This window comes from Coenobita brevimanus, chromosome 23 (assembly GCF_032717465.1).
Source record: "Coenobita brevimanus isolate Jiangsu-jjx chromosome 23, ASM3271746v2, whole genome shotgun sequence".
Taxonomy (NCBI): domain Eukaryota; kingdom Metazoa; phylum Arthropoda; class Malacostraca; order Decapoda; family Coenobitidae; genus Coenobita; species Coenobita brevimanus.
Window position 1 is genome coordinate 38,679,854 of NC_136976.1, and position 18,362 is coordinate 38,698,215.

The 18,362-nt window shown below is 41.3% G+C and overlaps 1 protein-coding gene and 1 non-coding gene across 2 annotated transcripts in view; both read left to right on the forward strand.

Annotated features, from left to right (window-relative positions):
• LOC145392948 (uncharacterized) overlaps nucleotides 1–18,362 on the forward strand; it is a 114,211-nt gene that overhangs the window by 80,449 nt on the left and 15,400 nt on the right. The window contains exons 3-4 of the mRNA XM_080267236.1: nucleotides 6,480–6,487; nucleotides 12,799–12,898. Of these exons, the coding sequence (XP_080123362.1) occupies nucleotides 6,480–6,487; nucleotides 12,799–12,898 (108 nt within the window). The remainder of the gene's footprint in view (nucleotides 1–6,479; nucleotides 6,488–12,798; nucleotides 12,899–18,362) is intronic.
• LOC145393218 (5S ribosomal RNA) lies at nucleotides 11,339–11,457 on the forward strand. The gene has a single exon (XR_013896170.1). It is a non-coding gene; the product is annotated as a 5S ribosomal RNA (ribosomal RNA).

Here is an 18,362-nt window from a genome sequence, read left to right on the forward strand (position 1 = left end):
CACCTGGCAGGGAAATAAAGAAGAGGAAGAACCTAAGCTATCTGGATAAACTGGAAATAGTGAAATTTATAGACAATAGTGAGACCAAGCGAAGTGTGGGGAAGAAATATAACATCATTGAATCATCTGTGAGAGGTATTTATAAAAATCATGATCACATAAAAAAATGTATGAGTCTTGTACCATCACAGGCTGCTTCCCAGGCCCTATGTAACAGAAATCAGTTGCTCTTCAAGACCAAGCAATTGCTTGGGAGATATTTGGATTGACAGGCAAAAAGAAATATTGCTGTGGGTTTTTATTAACCCCTAATGAGTGGACAATGGACAGCCGACCCCCCCCCGGGTGGCGGGGTTCGATCGCGGTCTGAGCACCTGTAGGAAAATATTAGCCAAAAATCAGAGATTAACCCTAGAACATTATACTTGGTATGGCAGATAGTACTTACATTCAGCTTTCTCCAAAGACAGGTGTTGAGCCTTCATGGACTACCCAAGGACTTGTGGAGACTTGCAAAGTTGGGTAACAAAATCTTCACTTTCACACCTCCAGCAACCCGGTTTCCCCTCTACCACAGCCTCATTCTGTCACAGTAAACTTTATACTACAACGTACAGGTAGTTTGGAATCCGTATTTGTACAATAAGCACTGAAAATAAGGCTAAAATCAACGAAGCGTACAGCCGACATGCAGCGCGGCGGCGGTCTTCCCATCACTCAATAAACATTTCCATTTTCACAGCTAAAAACACATATACCACATTATTTTCAATCATATTACTTCCCAAAAGATCACTGCAGCGCGCTTTGTATTCTGCCTTACGCCCGTCACTTTACTCTCGTTCCTGTCGGCCGCTCGCACTGACTCGGAAGAGCTAGAACTCGCCATAATGTCACTTTGAAAGCCTGCGGTAAACTGACGCTAAACAGGGGCAAACCGTGCGAAAAAAAGCTAGTGTGACAACTGGGGAAACAAGCGTTTCCTATTAGCATAAACTGCTTGTGAGAGGAGAGCGCAGATTTACAGTTCTGAGCAGTCAGAGCGCTGCCATGTATCACAGCCAGGCTGGCCGGGCTGTGGTGGGGGGGGAGGGGGGAAAAAAACGCGATACTTGGCAACAACGGAGGTCAGTAATACAAAGGTAAAGTATGCTAATTGTAGCTAAAGGGTGGTGGTACTGATAGACAATACCAGCTGGAACATCCTTGCCCGCGTTTATTCAAAATTAACTCGAATCGCAAATGCGACGATCTGCCATTATGTCCTTTTTGGCGAGCGTCGCAAACGCGACGCCCCACGTTTTAGGGGTTAACCTTGGTATGTTTCTAATTTGCATGCTTATTTTTAGACTATTATATGTTAATATGTGTTACAAAAAGGGTATCCTAGGGGTAAATATTGAGGTCATGGCACCAGTTAGAATTATTACCATAAGTTCTTCAATTCGACTATCACAGTTTCAGCTATAGCGCAGCCATAGCGGGACCAATTGGGCGTGATAGCTGAGGGTTGAGTTTATATTATTTTTTTGCTGTAACAACTAATCGACCAAATTTATTCAAACTTTGGGATGTTATTGCTCATATAAAGTAACAAAACTTATTTAAAAATCAGACAGATATAAGGAAAACAAATGTACCCTCATAAGTAACACCCGTCCATTCCCCTTATATAGCACACCAGCTAGGCAGTGTAGTGTGATCGCAACGGGAGTGCTGTGTAGTGGTGACTTTGAGTTTAAGTCTAACAAAAGCCACATCATGCCAAGTCACTTAGTCTTCAAGGTACACGCACTTGAGTGAACATGTATGCCGACTTGGCTATTGTTGCAAGTTGAACAATGAAGGATCTTGAAGATCCTGTTTCAGGTTGGGAAAAACTTTTAATGGAGGTTTTTCATATGTTGCAACAAGTTTATGAAGAGGTTTGTTTGAGCCTTACACGATGTCATAAGTGGTCCCAGCGGTTCAGATCAAGAAGAATATCAACTGAAGGCAATCCCAAATCTGGACGGCTTTCCATGTAAAGAGACGACGATCGCATATATTAGTTACCCTGAGCACTAGATGTAGAAAATAGTCCATTATCTAAGAGGATTTTAGAAAACAGTGCTGAAAAGGGTGGCTATTACAATTATAATATGCCATTGCAAAGTATGCACAACAGCAACAAATACAGAAATTATGATAAAGAACCTACCGAATATCAGTGCATATCGCTATGTAAATGAAGTGGGAAAAATCTCTGTAGTGTCAACATTCAAAACAGCGATGAACACAGACAAGGAACAGGACAGAATGCCTGTCTGTACTCATATGTGCTGTCATCGTCTCATGCCAGTTCATTATAAATTGGTATTGCTATGATATCAGTTATATCCATCTGTCTGTTGCCAGATGCCTCAGTCCCGTAAGGGGTGGCCACAAACAAATTGCCTCCCTGTCTCCCTGTCCCCCACCATTTCACTGCCTTCTCCCTCCCTCTCCTCCCCTCCCCTCCTCAGCACTCACATACACTCTCCCCACTAGTCTGTTATTCATTATATTCCATTTCTGTTGAACAACATACCCCCAAAAGCCCACTCTGGAACTGTCTCGCTCTGTGTGTATTTCCTGCTGCATATGATCTCCAGTCTTTCAAACGCAGTGTGTCCAGGCATCTCGAAATGAATGGATTTTGAATTTGGCTCTCTCTTGTATTTTGTTTTTCTCTTGGAGGAAACTCTTATTGCAGGCTCATGGCCTTTGGTTCCTTCTTCCTCACAAAAAAAAAAAAAAAAAAAAAAAAAAAGTGGATTTTTTCCAGTTTCCAGAAGAGTGACGTCGCATATTACCGCTGACATCATCGACATTCATTTGTTTACCTACTAGCAGACAAATTTCCATTGAAAGGCAGCCCTGGGTGACAGTTGGCTTGGCACATTGGGTGGGCTGCTTGCCCAGCACATAGTGATTGGCTGGCTTGTGTTGCTCTGTTGCAGGGTCTGCCTGTGTGCTGATCTGGTCCTGTGTCTGAACAGGATGATACACAGAACCGCCAAGAAAATGCATAGTATCACCAATTGCTTCCTGTTACTGAGTCAGATATTGTTTTAGTAGAGCCAAGCAGAGAATGCCAGATATTGCAATTGGCCAGATTTTATGACAATGGATAATTTTGAGATTACTGTACCAGGTTATTGGCAATATCAGATCAGGTTTCCCCTCATTTAGTCAGTTATAGCAAGAGTCTAATGTACTTAAAAAAGAATAAGTAATGACACATATATTGGGCCATTTTGCTTACTTTAACCCCTCCCCCCCTGATACTTGGTGAGGTCCGTAAACCCTGCGTGGATTTATTTTGGCCTTAAATAAATTTCTGAAAGTTGAAAATCCAGTCTTAAAAAATAGTTGGGCATGCTACAAATAGAAAACATGTACATGGACTTACCATTTTGCCGATGTGCAGTTGAGGAAGGAGTGCTTAGTGTGTGAGGGGTCTGGTTGTGGGGCCAGAAGAGGGGGCGAGTGGCGGGAGGCCACGAAAGGTTGCCACTTATGGAATTGTGAGCCACAGTTTCCCATGTGGAAAAAAGACATCGGCCTAATTGGCAGCCTTAACCAGCCTGGGCCACACAGCTATGCAAACAATGATGCAATATGACAAAATGTTTACAGTACTTACGTGAGCTATATGTGCCCTACATACAGTAATCCCTCAATTATCCAGCATAATAGAGTCAAAGGCATGTCGGGGAGGTGACTCCGTCCGGATAGTGGACTTCTCCCCTGGTCTCCATTCACACATAACCTGTCTTTGAAAGCCAGTGTAAAAGGCCACTGCAGTACATCGTTCAACACTTGTTCCTGTTGTATAATAAAACTGTCTGGTCAAGCAGACCTATAAACCACAGCCAAGCAATTACCATGGTCAAGCAGACCATCATCCACAGACAAGCAGTCACCACTGCAGGGCCATACCCTGCAGCGACATGAAAAAACATGACAAAAATGGCTACACAAGAAAAATGCATTGGGCACACAGAGCATAATGGTAAAATGGAATAAAATCATGGTAAATAAGGCCCCAGGAGAGGATGGAATATTCCCTGAAATGCTTAAGGTGGAAAATGACGAGTTGATGAATGCGCTTTTGAAACTTTTTAATGTGGCTTGGGATAATGGTGGAATTCCTGAAGAGTGGAAAAATGGAGTGATTATAAAAATATAAAAAAAGGGAGATTTAAGTGTGTGTGGCAATTGGGGGGGGATAACTTTGACACCTGTAGTTGCAAAAGTCTTTTACAAAATCTTGTTGAACAGAATAGAGCCAGTAATTGATAAAATTTTAAGAGAAGAACAAGCGGGATTTAGAAAAGGTCGAGGTTATAATAACCAGATTTTTATTGTAAGGCATCTAATGCAACAAGCTAATGAGATGAAAATCTGTCTATCTATCTATCTATTGCCAGACGCCTCAATCCCGTTTGGGGTGCCCACAAACAAATCACCTCCAAGTCGTCCTGTCCCCTGTCATTTCACTGCCCTGCTCCCAACTCACACACCCCTCTCTCATATACCTCTCCACCCTATCCCTCCATCTCATCCTCGGCCTCCCCCTCCCTCTTCCCCCCTCCACCTCACTCACATGCACTCTCTTCGTCAGTCTTTCACCCTCCATTCTCTCCACATGGCCAAACTACCTCAGTGTGTTCCTCATAACGCTTCCTATCACATTCACATCCACACCACAACACTCCTTTATATCCTCATTTGTCAGCCTGTCTCTCCATGTGACTCCACAGGCTTCTCTTAAATAACTCATTTCCACTGCTCTCACTCTTGACTTGTGTCCTTCCAACAACATCCAAGCTTCACTTCCATACGTTAGAGTTGGTATCACAATACTGTCATGTAGTAACTTTTTCACTTCCATGCTCTCTTCCCTGTTTCTTATCACTGCTTTCAAAGAACCAGCAACCTTTCTTCCCTGCTGTACCCTTTCAAGCACTTCACCCTCCAAACCTCCATCCTTACTCATCACACTACCAAGTACTTAAATGTACTCACATTTTCCAATTCCTCACCATCCAACCTCGCTGTACATTCACTGACTTCACCCCTCTCAAAGACCATCACTTTACTCTTCCCTACATTCACCTTTAGATTCCGTTTCTTACACACTCTCCCAAACTCATCCACCAAGCCTTGCAGCTCCCCTTCGTCTTCACTCAACAACACAGTATCATCTGCAAACAACAGTACAGGGAGTTTCCAAACACTATCCTCTCTCACCAGGGCCACTCCAAAATCCACTGCCCTACCTTGTACCTCTTTTATTACCCCATCTATGTACAGATTGAACAACCATGGAGACATAACACATCCCTGTTTCAACCCAACTTTCAAAGAGAAAAATTCACTTAGTTCACCATCCACACGCACTGCAGCCTTCGCACCATCGTACATACTCTTCACAGCATTCAACAACTTCCCATCTACTCCATATATTCTTAACACTTTCCACAATCCTTGTCTATTCACCCTGTCATATGCTTTCTCCAAATCCATGAAAGCTGCATACAACTTCTTTCCCTTCTCTAGAAACTTTTCCACTAAAGATCTAAGAATGAATATCTGATCTACACAACCTCTTCCCTTCCTAAAGCCTCCCTGTTCTTCTCCAACTAATTTCTCTGTTCTTTCTCTAACTCTGTCAATAAGTATCCTACCATACACTTTTCCTATTATACTAAGAAGACAAATGAAAATGCCACTTAGTATTTGTTTTGTGGATTTTGAAAAGGCGTTTGATAGTGTTTCACTTGGAGCTTTGTTGAAAATTATGAGATTCTATGGTATACCAGAAAAGTTTGTAAATATTATTAGAAGCCTGCATGAAGGTACTTTTTGTAAGGTAATGGTGGGTGGTTCTTTGAGTGATCTATTTCAAGTTAGGTCAGGAGTGATTCAAGGAGGAGTTCTTTCGCCATTGTTGTTTGTTTTGGTTATGGATTATGTTATGAAAAAGATTGTAAGGAGAACAGGTGCAGGAATTAACTGGAAAGAAAATAAGAAGCTGATGGATTTGCACTATGCTGATGATATTATACTGATTTGCGGAAGTATTTATGAGATGCAGAGGGTGCTTGATTGTCTGGTGGAGGAAGGAGAAAAAGTGGGATTGGTAATAAATTGTAGAAAGACTGAAATTATTAATATGAATGTGGAGAACCAAATCGATTGTGTAATTGGGAATAATATGATGAAGAATGTAGAAAACTTTAAATATCTGGGAACGATTGTATCATCTAATGGATCGTTAAACAATGAAATTGAGGAGAGGATTAGACAGGCATGGCGAGCTGTTGGAATGTTGAAATCTGTTTGGAATAAGAATATGCTTTCGGTACATACTAAAGTGAAAATTTACAAGTCCATGGTTAGACCAATTTTAATTTACGGGCATGAGTCATGGTACAATACAATTGCAACAGATCAGAAAGTATTAGGAATTGAGAATAAAATACTGAGAAGGATTCTTGGGGTTAAGTGGCAAGACAGAGTTACAAATGCAATAGTAAGGGATATTACGAGAGTGGAACCAGTTAATGAATATGTGAAACTATCTCGCTGGAAGTGGCTGGGGCACATATACAGAAAAGAAGGTAGTTTAATACAGGATGTGCCAGAGTGGACTGCTAGAGGAAGAAGAGGTAGAGGTAGGCCGAGGGAAACCTGGTTGAGGACAATGAAAAAAGAAGCAGGAGAGGAGTGTTGGTGGGACCTGAAGGAGATGGCAAGAGACAAATATTGGTGGAGAGAGTTCATTGAGGCCTTATGCATCCCGTGGGGTGCCACAGGAAATGATTGATTGATTGATTGAAAATAGAATAAAATCATGGAACAGTACAGTAAGCAAGAATAAAATCAGTGTCAGCACTCATGATTCGACCATCCCGCATCAGTCTTACCCAGGATCTCCCACTTCTAAAGAGTCAGCACTACCCTCATTCTTTTCCCTGGTGTAGTGGCCATCATCACACACACACTAGGAAGAGGCTTGCAAGGAATAGCAAGACCTGAAGCAGGTAGGGAACCACCATAAAAGCTTCCAAGTGCACTGCTGTAACAACGGTCCTGGAAGAACTGCTCACTACACAAGCGACCCACATGAACTGAGAATGAGCAAGAGGGCTGTCTGGCGGGTGTAGGGTAAGCAAACCAGCTTGACACAGCAGTGCCACCAAGCTATTTTCACCTGTCCGTGCGGAATTTTTTTTGCTCGACCATAATTTTGAAATGGATGCAAGCATTTTGTCTGGATAGTTGGGAAAAATGTACGAGTAATGGTTTGGAACAGCCAGATCACAGCGTCTGGGTAACGGAATGTCCAGGAAATGGCCGTCCGGATGATCAAGAGATTACTGTACATGTAAATATGTGAACTGTGGATAGGGGTTAAACTGGACTTTAAGAGACAGTAAGATAAACAGTGATCAGGAAGTATACCTGGTACGGCAGTGTGAGTGTGTTTTAACAAGCTTATAGTTGTAGACAGACTCAAATTAGAAGGTAAACCAGTATGGAAAATAGTTCCAAGTGGATAGGAAAATATCAAGACAGTCATCTTTTCCAGTTACAACATGAACATTAACAGAGCCTTACGAAGGGTGTGAAGGTAAAAAAATAAATAAAAAAATAAAGCACATTGGAGTTCAGCATCCCTCTCCTTGATGGGTTGGCAGTGTTGAGATTAATCCTCCAGCTGCACTTGTGTGCAATGGGAGTGTGTAAGGCTGAACCAAAACTAAAAGATGCTTTGAAGCATAAACAAGGGTGGAAACAGTAACATACTTTTGCCAGCATCTAGTTACTGCTAAACACAACACTTGCAGAATGCCAGACAGTGTAGTATCTAAGGTGATTTGGCTTGGTAAAAACAATTAGGCCTGTATAGTCTGGCCCAAATTGTATTATGAAATGTTTGACTTCCCTATAAATGTACAAGATTATTTCAAATTCACAAATAGTGACTGCTGAAGTGTAAGTTTTAGAGTACAGTAATCCCTCTAATATCCGAACGCCCAATATCCGAACATCCCCACTAACCGGACATAATCCTCCTGGGATCCAATATTCCCAAAATGGGCCAAAAACTGCAAAAAATTCGAAAAAAATCTGACTTTTTTCCCTCCCATAATTTGAAATTCCCGCCTGGCGCCAAACAGCTGTTACACCATGGTCCCTTCACCCCTTCCTTCCTTCCCCTCCCCCCTCCCCTGTCAGGTTGCCATTTGGTATTTTTCATTACCAAGTGTGGGCCAATTTGGTAATGAAAAATTCGTTTGGTAATGCATTAGAATAATGCATTACCAAATGGCTTTTTCACATGTATGAGGATACACAGGATGGAGATGGTGGATTGTTTGCTCTCTCTGATTAATCTGCTACCCTACATAGTGTGAAAATAATCAACATGGTGTTAGTTATAAGGAGAGTGATTACATGTATTTCCACTTGTATATATAATTACTGAAGAATATATGCTAGCTTTACGAAATTGGTAATGAAAAGTTATATTTGACAATGAAAGTTGAGGAGATTGGTAATGTGGCTGTTGCGATCTGGCAACTCTGTTACCCCACCAACATCAACAGTCACAGCTTAACTCCGATGGAGAGCAGATACTCATAACAGTGCAAGCCACAGGTGCTTGTTTTTTGTGAATAAACTGCAATACCTTGCCACTAGAACACACAGGAATTTACAGTGTTGTGCAGTGTTAAGAAATTAGAATTTAGAGTGCAGAGGATTAACTGTGGACTGCAAACTGGCGGTTCAAACCAGTCCAAGACCAAGGGACTTGTAAGTACCCAGAATGTTTAATATTGTATAAACTCACCTCTAAAACCTCATTTTATGGTTCTTTTGCATTTATTTCAGTCTTTTATGTCCCTTATTGGTGTGATTTGGGTCTTAAATAGGTGCTATGCATGTCCAGAGGGAGTTGTATAGGTGTTTTTCAGAGTTAGGGTCCGTAAGTACTAGTCCATAAGCTGGGGCCCAATATCCGGACAGGACCACTATCCGGACCTGCCTATGGCTCTATTGATCCGGATATTGGAGGGGTTACTGTATCATGTAATGTAGTTGTGTATGTATGTGTGTGTGTGTGTGTGTATTGTATTTACCTATTTGTAGTATACAGGAATTGAGCTAAGCTCGTGTTGTCCTGTGTCCATATCTACATTTATCTAGTCTAGTTTTAAACACATGAATGTTTTTTGCCTATACCACCTCTTCGTCTAAGTCGTTCCAAATACTTATGTGTCTGTTTGGGAAACTGAACCTTTTAAGATCATTAAGACATCTACTTTTCCTCAACTTAAAGTCATGACCTCCTGTTCTTCCATCATCCAACACAAAAAGATCCTCTCTATCCACCCTTTCCAAGTCTCTTACATTTCTAAATATCGTGACCAAGTCACCTCTTTCCCTTCTCTCACGCAGTGTTGGTAACTTCAGTTTTTCCAATCTCTCCTTGTAGGTGAGTTCCCTTAAGCTTGGTATCATCCTTGTTGCCATCCATTGAAGCCTCTCTAGTTTATCAATATGCTTCTTGAAATGAGGTGACCATACCACAGCCGCATACTCCAGTCTTGGTCTTGTCTTGGTCACTATCAACTCCCTCATTATCCTCATTCATATAATTAAAAGCCACTCTCATGTTGGTCAGTAATCCCTAAGTTCCTCCAATGATATTGTTTATATGCTTTCCTGGTGACAAGTCATCCTGAATAATCACTCCCAAATCTTTCTCATCTTTTCATTTACTAGTTATCTCATTGCCCATTTTATATGTCCAGTGCAGACTTTTTTAACTCATTCCCACATCTAATACATGACACTTCTTGGCATTAAAATCCATTTTCCAAGTCTGGCTCCAGCTGTGGAGTTTGTCCAAGTCCTCTTGTAGTTTTTTCCAACTATCAGTACATTTAATATGTTTCATGATTTTAGTATCATCTGCAAACATATTCGTGTAACCATTCAAACCTTCTGGCAAATCATTTACATATATCAGAAACATTATTGGGGCTAAGACAGAGCCCTGGTGTGCTCCACTAGTCACGTTTCTCCATTGTGATACCTTGTCTCTTTTGACTGTTCTCATCTGCCTTCCCATCAGATAATATCCCATCCACTTTAATAGTTTTCCATGCACCCTTCCAAAGGTCTTCACCTTCCACTGCAGTCACTCTGTCAAATGCTTTCTTGAGATCAAGATAAACACAATCTGCCCATCCCTATCTCTCTTGTATGACATCTATTACCCTACTGTAGAAATTTAATGGGTTAGTAACACATGATCTTCCTTCCCCAAAACCAAATTGTCTTGGTGTTATCACTTCATTTTCTTCTAAATACTTTATCCATCTTTTTGTAATAATTTTCTCGCAGATTTTACAAACGATACTAGTAAGTGATGCAGGTCTGTAATTGAGTGTATCTTCCCTATCACCTTCCTTGAAGATTGGCACAATACTTGCTCTTTTCCAAGCTTTAGGTAACTGTCCATTTTCCAATGAGGTCTTGATGATGATATAAACAGGCCACACTAACTGGTCTGCACATTCCTTCAGGATCCATCCAGCCACACCATCTGGTCCCATTGCTTTTCTCACATCCAAATCCCTCATCAGCTGCAGCATCTCATTTACGTCAACTGTAATTTGTGTTATTCCCCTCAATCCCGTGTGTGTGTGTGTGTGTATTTACCTAGTTGTATTTACCTAGTTGGGACATACAGGAAATGAGCTATGCTCATGGGGTCCCATCTCCTTGTCCCAACAAGTCAAACCATGGTTTAAACTCATTTAAGTTTTTAGAATGGATGATCTCTTTGTCCAGGCTATTCCACAGGTCAGTGCATCTATATGGAAAACCGTATTTCTTGATATCCTTCAAGCAACTTGTTATTCTCAATTTCATTCCATGTCCTCTTGTTGCTCCCCCATCCCATACAAACGGATCTTCATTGTCAGTTTTTTCTACTTCCATCATGGTCCTAAACACTGCAATCATGTCACTTCTTTCTCTTCTTTCATCTACAGAAGACAGACCCAGCTATTCTGGTCTTTCCTTGTACGATAGATCTACCGGGCTGGGGACCATCTTAGATGCCATTCTTTGTATTCTCACGATCATGTTTATATCCTTCATTTTATATGGAGACCACTCCACTGCTGCATATTCCAACCTGGGGCAGATCATTGCCACTACCAATTTTTTCATTATCTCATTCATGTACGTTGAAAATCCACTCTTATGTTTGTTAAGAGCTTATATGTCTGCCAGCGGCCATACCACGTTGAGTACACCGCTTCCCGTCCGATCAGCGAAGTTAAGCAACGTTGGGTCTGGTTAGTACTTGGATGGGTGACTGCCTGGGAACACCAGATGCTGTTGGCATAATGTTCTCCCTACGTGTCAAGTAGGGTTGGTGGAGGATTAGTGCCCCTCCCTGTAAAACAATTAACTCTAAGCCCTTGGCCACCCCGTTTGGGATACAAGGCGTCTGGCTGGCATTATATGTCTCTGACATCTTATTAATTTGTTTTTTGGGTCTCAAATTATCCTGGACCAACACTCCCAGTTCGTTCTCTTCCCTCACTCTTGTGATTGGTTCCTTTCCCATTTGAGTAATTTAGTGATGGCCTCTTTGTACTTTCATCCATTTCATTTCCAAAATTTTGCACTCTTTTGCATTGAATTTCCACTTCCTTACCCAGCTCCAATGTAAATCCTGTCCAGATCTTCCTGCAGCATTTTACAGTCATCTTCAACTTCTATTCTCTTCTTGATCCTTGCATCATCTACAAACAGACTTGCATAACTGTTCGTTCCATCCACCATATCGTTTACCTACATCAGGAACATTACGGACACTTACACCAAGCCCTGTGGGAATCCACTTGTTTCTGCTCTCCACCCTGACATCCTGTCCTTTATTACTGTCCTCATCTGTCTGTCCCTCATGAAGTCTCTCATCCACCCTAAGAGGCTCCCCTTCAGTCCTTCTATGTGCTCCAGTTTCCACATTATGGGGTACCTTGTCAAAGGCTTTCTCTAGACCTAAATACTGTACACACAATCCACCCAGCCATCTCTCTCCTGTAGCATGTCAATCACCCATAGTAGAAGCTCAACAGATTTGTGACAATCATCTTCCCATTTCTGAATCCAAACTGACATACTGCCAAAATGTCCATCTCCTCCAGATATTTTATCCATCTGTCTTTCAGGATTTTCTCACGCAGTTTTGCAACCATGCTGGTCAAGGACACTGGCCTATAAAATCAGGGATTCTTCCTTATTCCCTACTTTGTAAACTGGCACCACATTGACCCTCTTCCATTCCCAAGGCACTTCCTTCCAGAGAACACACAATTAAACCATGAATCTTATCTGCTAATTGTTCTCTGCATTCCTTTAGTACCCAGTAAGAGAGTCCGTCAGGCCCTGGAGCCATCCTTATGTCCTGAGTTTCCAGTACCATAATTTATACAGTTTCTGCAGTTCGACTTTTATTTCTTTTAGCACTACATTTCTAGTCACTTCCTCCCTCTCCACAAAATCACTTTCTTTACTAAAAACCGATTGGAAATGTTTGTTCATTATGTGTGTGTGTGTGTGTGTGTGTGTGTGTGTGTGTGTGTGTGTGTGTGTGTGTGTGTGGGCACATGCATGTGCTTGCTTGTGTGCATGCATGCATGCGTGCTCTATGATTAATATGTGTTACTTTGCATTCAGGTCCCCGGGGAAGTACCCAGCGCCTGAACAGCTACCCAATCCAGTCATGTTCTCATATCAGGGTCGAGGCCGTCCTCGCAAGAACTGGACCCATGCCACAGTAAGACAGGTTGTTTTAGCTAATCATGTATGTCACTGGAGCAGAAATTGATTATTTTCTGACCTTGTTTTGTAGGCCATGTTGTATTGATCTGTGGGCCTGCATGCCCCCACCACATCATTACTCAGCTTGTTGTATTATATTTTTTGGAATTTTGCTTTTAGCTGTTTTAGGTGTATAGTTATATTTTTGTAATTGATTATCTTTTCACAGTATAGCTAGTTGGTTCATTATAGTTACTTCTGTGTTTGGGGAATTGATCTTGAATTGCCCCTAGATGTAGTTTGCAGCAAATGAGTGACAGAAAAAGACATCTTACAAATGTGGCCTCAGGAACATTGTCATAAAATTCTGTCACCAGTGACTTCTGATAATTAATATTACTCCATGGCCACTAGTGGTAGGTAGTTGCAACCATCATCCACTCTTTTCATGTAGTGCTGCTTATTTCTTCCTTCACTTTTATTATTCTGTTTCCTTATCTGCCTGCCTGTGTGTGTGTGTATATATATATATATATATATATATATACAGTAGAACCTCTTTGGTCCGGACCCCTTTGATCCAGATTTCTGTTAATTCGGACAAAATTTTAAAATAATAAGCTCCAAAAATATGTTGAAAGTAATTCTAAAGTCATTTTCAGTATCGGCGCGGAAAGCGATCGTCATTCGTTTAGTCTCGGATCACGCTAGGTTGCAACATGGGCGACTGTTTAAACACACGCTAGCATTCGTTCCATCAACTAGTTCACCAACCATTTATATTTTTACGCTGTATTTCAAAAGTTAATCCTCCTTACCATGCCCCTTAATGCAAGTGTAGCTTCTGCAATGAATAAAGGTGTTAAAAGGAAGCATGTAACACTAAGTATTGCAGATAAAGTGAATATACTGGATAAACTAGAGGTTGGTGTTCCTCCAGGAAAACTTGTGAACGAGTTTAGTATTGCCAAACAAACTGTGTCGGACATCAAGAAAAACACAGATAAAATTAGAGAGTTTGCTTTAAAATTTGATGTTACAAACAGTGACTGTGGTGAAAAAAGAAAAACTCTAAAAATGCCACATATGTTAATAATTAACAAACATACCATATGTAGATAGTTTTTGGTATGAACTGGAGATTACCCTGATGATCCGGACAATCTGCTAATTCGGACAACCCTTCCCCCCATATAGTCCGAATGAGAGAGGTTCTACTGTATTTGTATTTGAATATACTTATCTATTTGTCTATCTAATGCCAGACACCTTAATCCCATAAGGGGTGGCCACAAACAGATCATCTCCATGTCTCCCAGTCCCCCACCATTTCACAGCCCTGCTCCCAACTCACACTCCCCTCTCTCATATACCTCTCCATTCCATCTCTCCATCTCATCCTTGGCCTCCCTCTCCCCCCCTCCACCTCACTCACATACAGTCTCTTCGTTAGTCTCTCACTCTTCATTCTCTCCACATGGCCAAACCACCTCAATGTGTTTCTTGTAATGCATCATATCACATCCAGATCCACACCATTATGCTCCTTCAAGTCCTCATTTGTCAGTCTTTCTTTCCATGTGACTCCACATGCTCCTCTCAAATAACTCATTTCCACTGCTCTCACTCTTGACTTCTGTCCCTGCAACAAGGTCCAAGCTTCACTTCCATATGTTAGAGTTGGTATCACAGTACTGTCATGTAGTAACTTTTTCACGTCCATGCTCACTTCCCTGTTTCTTATCACTTCGATAGTGTTTATTGCCGATCCCACCAACTGACATGACATCACCACACCAAACAAACTCAGATGTATTCAGTTTAAAACCATAAATAGCAATGGAAGTCTAACTGTAAGTGCTGAAACCTAACTGAGGGACTTCATCCCCAGGACCCTGCAATGATGATTAACCTACCTAACCTAGTGCAGACTAAGATGTGCATTCCATAAAACTGGTGTCAAAACAGTATTGTGCATTAAGAGTTTTCATTAATCATTGGCGCAGTCGTCACTAGAGTTGTGATTTGGTATTTTTCATTACCAAATGTGGGCCAGTTTGGTAATGAAAAATTTGTTTGGAAACAAATCAGCATGATCCACTACCAAATGGATTTTTCACATGTATGAAGATACAGAGGATGGAGACAGTTGATTGTCTGCCTACTTAGCGCAAAAATAATCGACATGCTGCTAATTATAAGGAGAGTGATTTTTTCCATTTCTATATATAACTAGTGAAAAATAAATCCTTGCTTTAAGAATTTGGTAATGAAAAGCTAAATTTGGTAATGAAAATTGAGGAGTTTGGTAATGTGGCCAAGTTCAGATCTGGCAACCCTGATCATCACCTGACCATGGGATGACGAAACACTCACTCAGGTTGGTGAGCACATGATTGTACTTGATAGGGATAATAGTAGGGGTCTTGGGTGGAGCCATGGTGGTGCTGTAGTAATCCACGAGGCCAAAAAGAAATGCAGATAGATGAAGGGCTAACTGATCAGCAGGGAATAGCACAGGAGAGAGAGGCAGCTCAGCCGGTCTATCAGGCAGTGCACGGTTTGAATTGTTGAAATGGCAGGGATAACCATATTGAACAACGAAAAAGGGTGCAGATCTATAAATATTGAAACAATGAATTCTCGAATAACGATCGGTCGAAAAACAAGAATTTGGTGTATTTATATACAGTACCCTTACATCCAAGTTGGTAATATTGTCACCTGAGTGTCTCGTCTAGGACAAGAAACGTCTTGGACCAACACAAGACCTTGGACATTCGGTGGAGGTGCGTACGGATGTTTTGACACCACTTGTGGGTTACAGTCATATTACTCTGGGGCTGGAGGTTTGTTGGGAGTGATAGGACGAGCGCGCGACTTTGACCTATCAGTACACGGGTGGATGGACATTTTAGCTCAGGTTGTGGGTTATGGCCTATTTCCTGCTAACGACTCGGGCCCAGCTGCCACCATACCGAATGTTTGAAGATTTCGTCTGACTGGCAGAAGTTCTCGGGGACTTTTACATCCAGATAATAGCAAGTAAATTTGGACAATGGGTTAATAGAGCCAAAGTCTAACGTCCGGATAATGAACATGTCCAGATACTGCACTTCTGGATAAATGAGGGACTACTGTATATATACAGTATACAGTAGTCCCTCATTTTTCCTGACGCTGAGTATCCAGACGTGTTCATTATCCAGATGCTGGACCTTGGCTCCATTAAACCATTATCGAATTTACTTGCAATTATCTGGACATAAAAGTCCCCGAGAACTTCTGCTGGCCAGCCGAATTGTTCAAACATTTGGTATTGTGGCTACTGGGCTCGAGCCATGAGTGAGAAGTAGTCTGTAACCCACAACCAGAGCTAAAATATCTCTCCGCCTCTGTACTGAGTGGTCAAAGTCGTTCACTCGTCATATCACTCCCAACGAACCTCCAGCATCTGAGTAACATGACTGTTACCTGCAAGCAGTGTCAAAACTTCAGTATGCATTCCCCACTGAATGTCCAATATCTGGCGGCCATGGGGGCTAAGTCTTTCCCAACCTCCAGCTCCATCAAACACAGACCACAAGCCACAAATACATGTTAGGTGACAGCGGCTGTCAGCTTCTACCGAAGGTTGAAAGTTCCCCGGTCACGGTGAATTGTGTTTCCGTATGGCCACTCGGTGTCTAACAGACTGCAAGCCAAGAGTAAATTTACGGTAAAAGCACCTGTCCGCCTGTTGACAGAAGGGAGAGAATCCTGCCCACAGCCTCGCTTCCCCCCCCCCCCGTCCCTCCATATCCTCCCGGCTCCCCGCCTACTCCCTCAGTCCCTGCCCCCCTGCTTGGTGGTATTACTGACTTGTGAGTTTTCAAAGTTTTTTGCAGTTTATTTGACTACTATTTGTCGTATCAAAATTCCGCAAAATCCACGAGAAAGCTCACGAAATTCTGCATCAAGACATATGCTTAACTTTGGGGAGGTGCTAGCAGAATTTTGCACTGGGATGGTGGGAAGTTTTATGAAGGTAGTTTTACTTCTGAACATTATTCTTGCAGTATTTCTGTACTTTTACTTTGTCAGTTTTATGTGTTTTTATTAGCTTTGCTTATAGTATAAACACCAGCAAAGATGATGGTATACCATTTATACAAATATAACCAATTTCCAGTGGCATAGTTGGCCATGGAATTTTTTTTTTTGAGCCCCAGGAGCAGTCACTCGTCACGGACAACAGATTTTCAAACTGTCGTCAGTTTTTTTGTGGATTTTTGTTCTTTATGCAAGCTTTCTTGATGTTTTGCATTAATATGAATAATCCTATGTGTGTTTTTATTCCTAAATATGGCAGATTGCCCGGAAAACATTGTGAAAATTAAATGGGATGCAGTGCATACAGTCATGTATAGGTCAGGTGTTTTTTAGTTTTCATGTTTTTTTTGTTTTTTTTCATGGTTTTCATGGTGTTTAGCATTACTTCGGATATTCGTATGTGTGTTTTGATGTCTAAATATGGCAGATTGACCTGAAAACACCACATACAGTGGTGTATAGGTAAGGTGGTTTTTACTTTCAGTGTGTGTGTTTTTTTTAATGATTTTCTTGGTGTTTAACATTTCTTGGTGTTTGGATATTCCTGTGGGTGTTTTGATGTCTAAATATGGCAGATTGACCTGAAAACAGTGCCAGAATTAGGAGGGGTACTGTACATACAGTGGTGTATAGGTAGGGTGTTAATTGGTTTTCAGTGTTTTCTTTTTCTTTTTCATGGTTTTCATGGTGTTGAAAATTGTTTTGGATAATCCTATGTATGTTTTGATGTCCGAATATGGCAGAATGACCAGATTTTTTTTTTTTTTTCATGGTTTTCTTGGTGTTGAAAATTATTTTGGATACTCCTATGTATGTTTTGATGTCAAAATATGGCAGAATGACCGGAAAACACTGCCAAAATAAGGAGGGGTACTGTACATACAGTAATGTTTAGGTAGGGTGTTTTTTATTTTTCAGTGTTTTTTCTGCATGGTTTTCTTTCTGTTTACCATTACTTTGGATATTCCTATGTGTGTTTTGATGTCTAAATAAGTTAGGTATAGGTTGGAGGTGGGTATAGGTAGGGTCTGGGTGTGGTAGGGGAATAGTGTTCATTATCTGGATGATGCCACTACCCTGACATGCTTTTGGCTCTAATATGTCCGGATAAATGAGGGATTATAGTATACAGTATACACTCGACCATTGATTTGGCGGTCCCCAATTTCCTGGATTTCGGATTTTCCGGACACAGGCTGAGGCCGGACAATATTATCAAATGCCAGACAAATGCCCATACAAGTCCGGGATTCTTAACAAAAGTCTGGCCATTATTCTCTCATATAAGACCATAAGCAGTCTGTTGCATAACAGTATAATTTTAGCAAGGTTTTGACTCAATAAAGGATATTTGTAACACACACAAGAAATTATTTTCATACATGAAA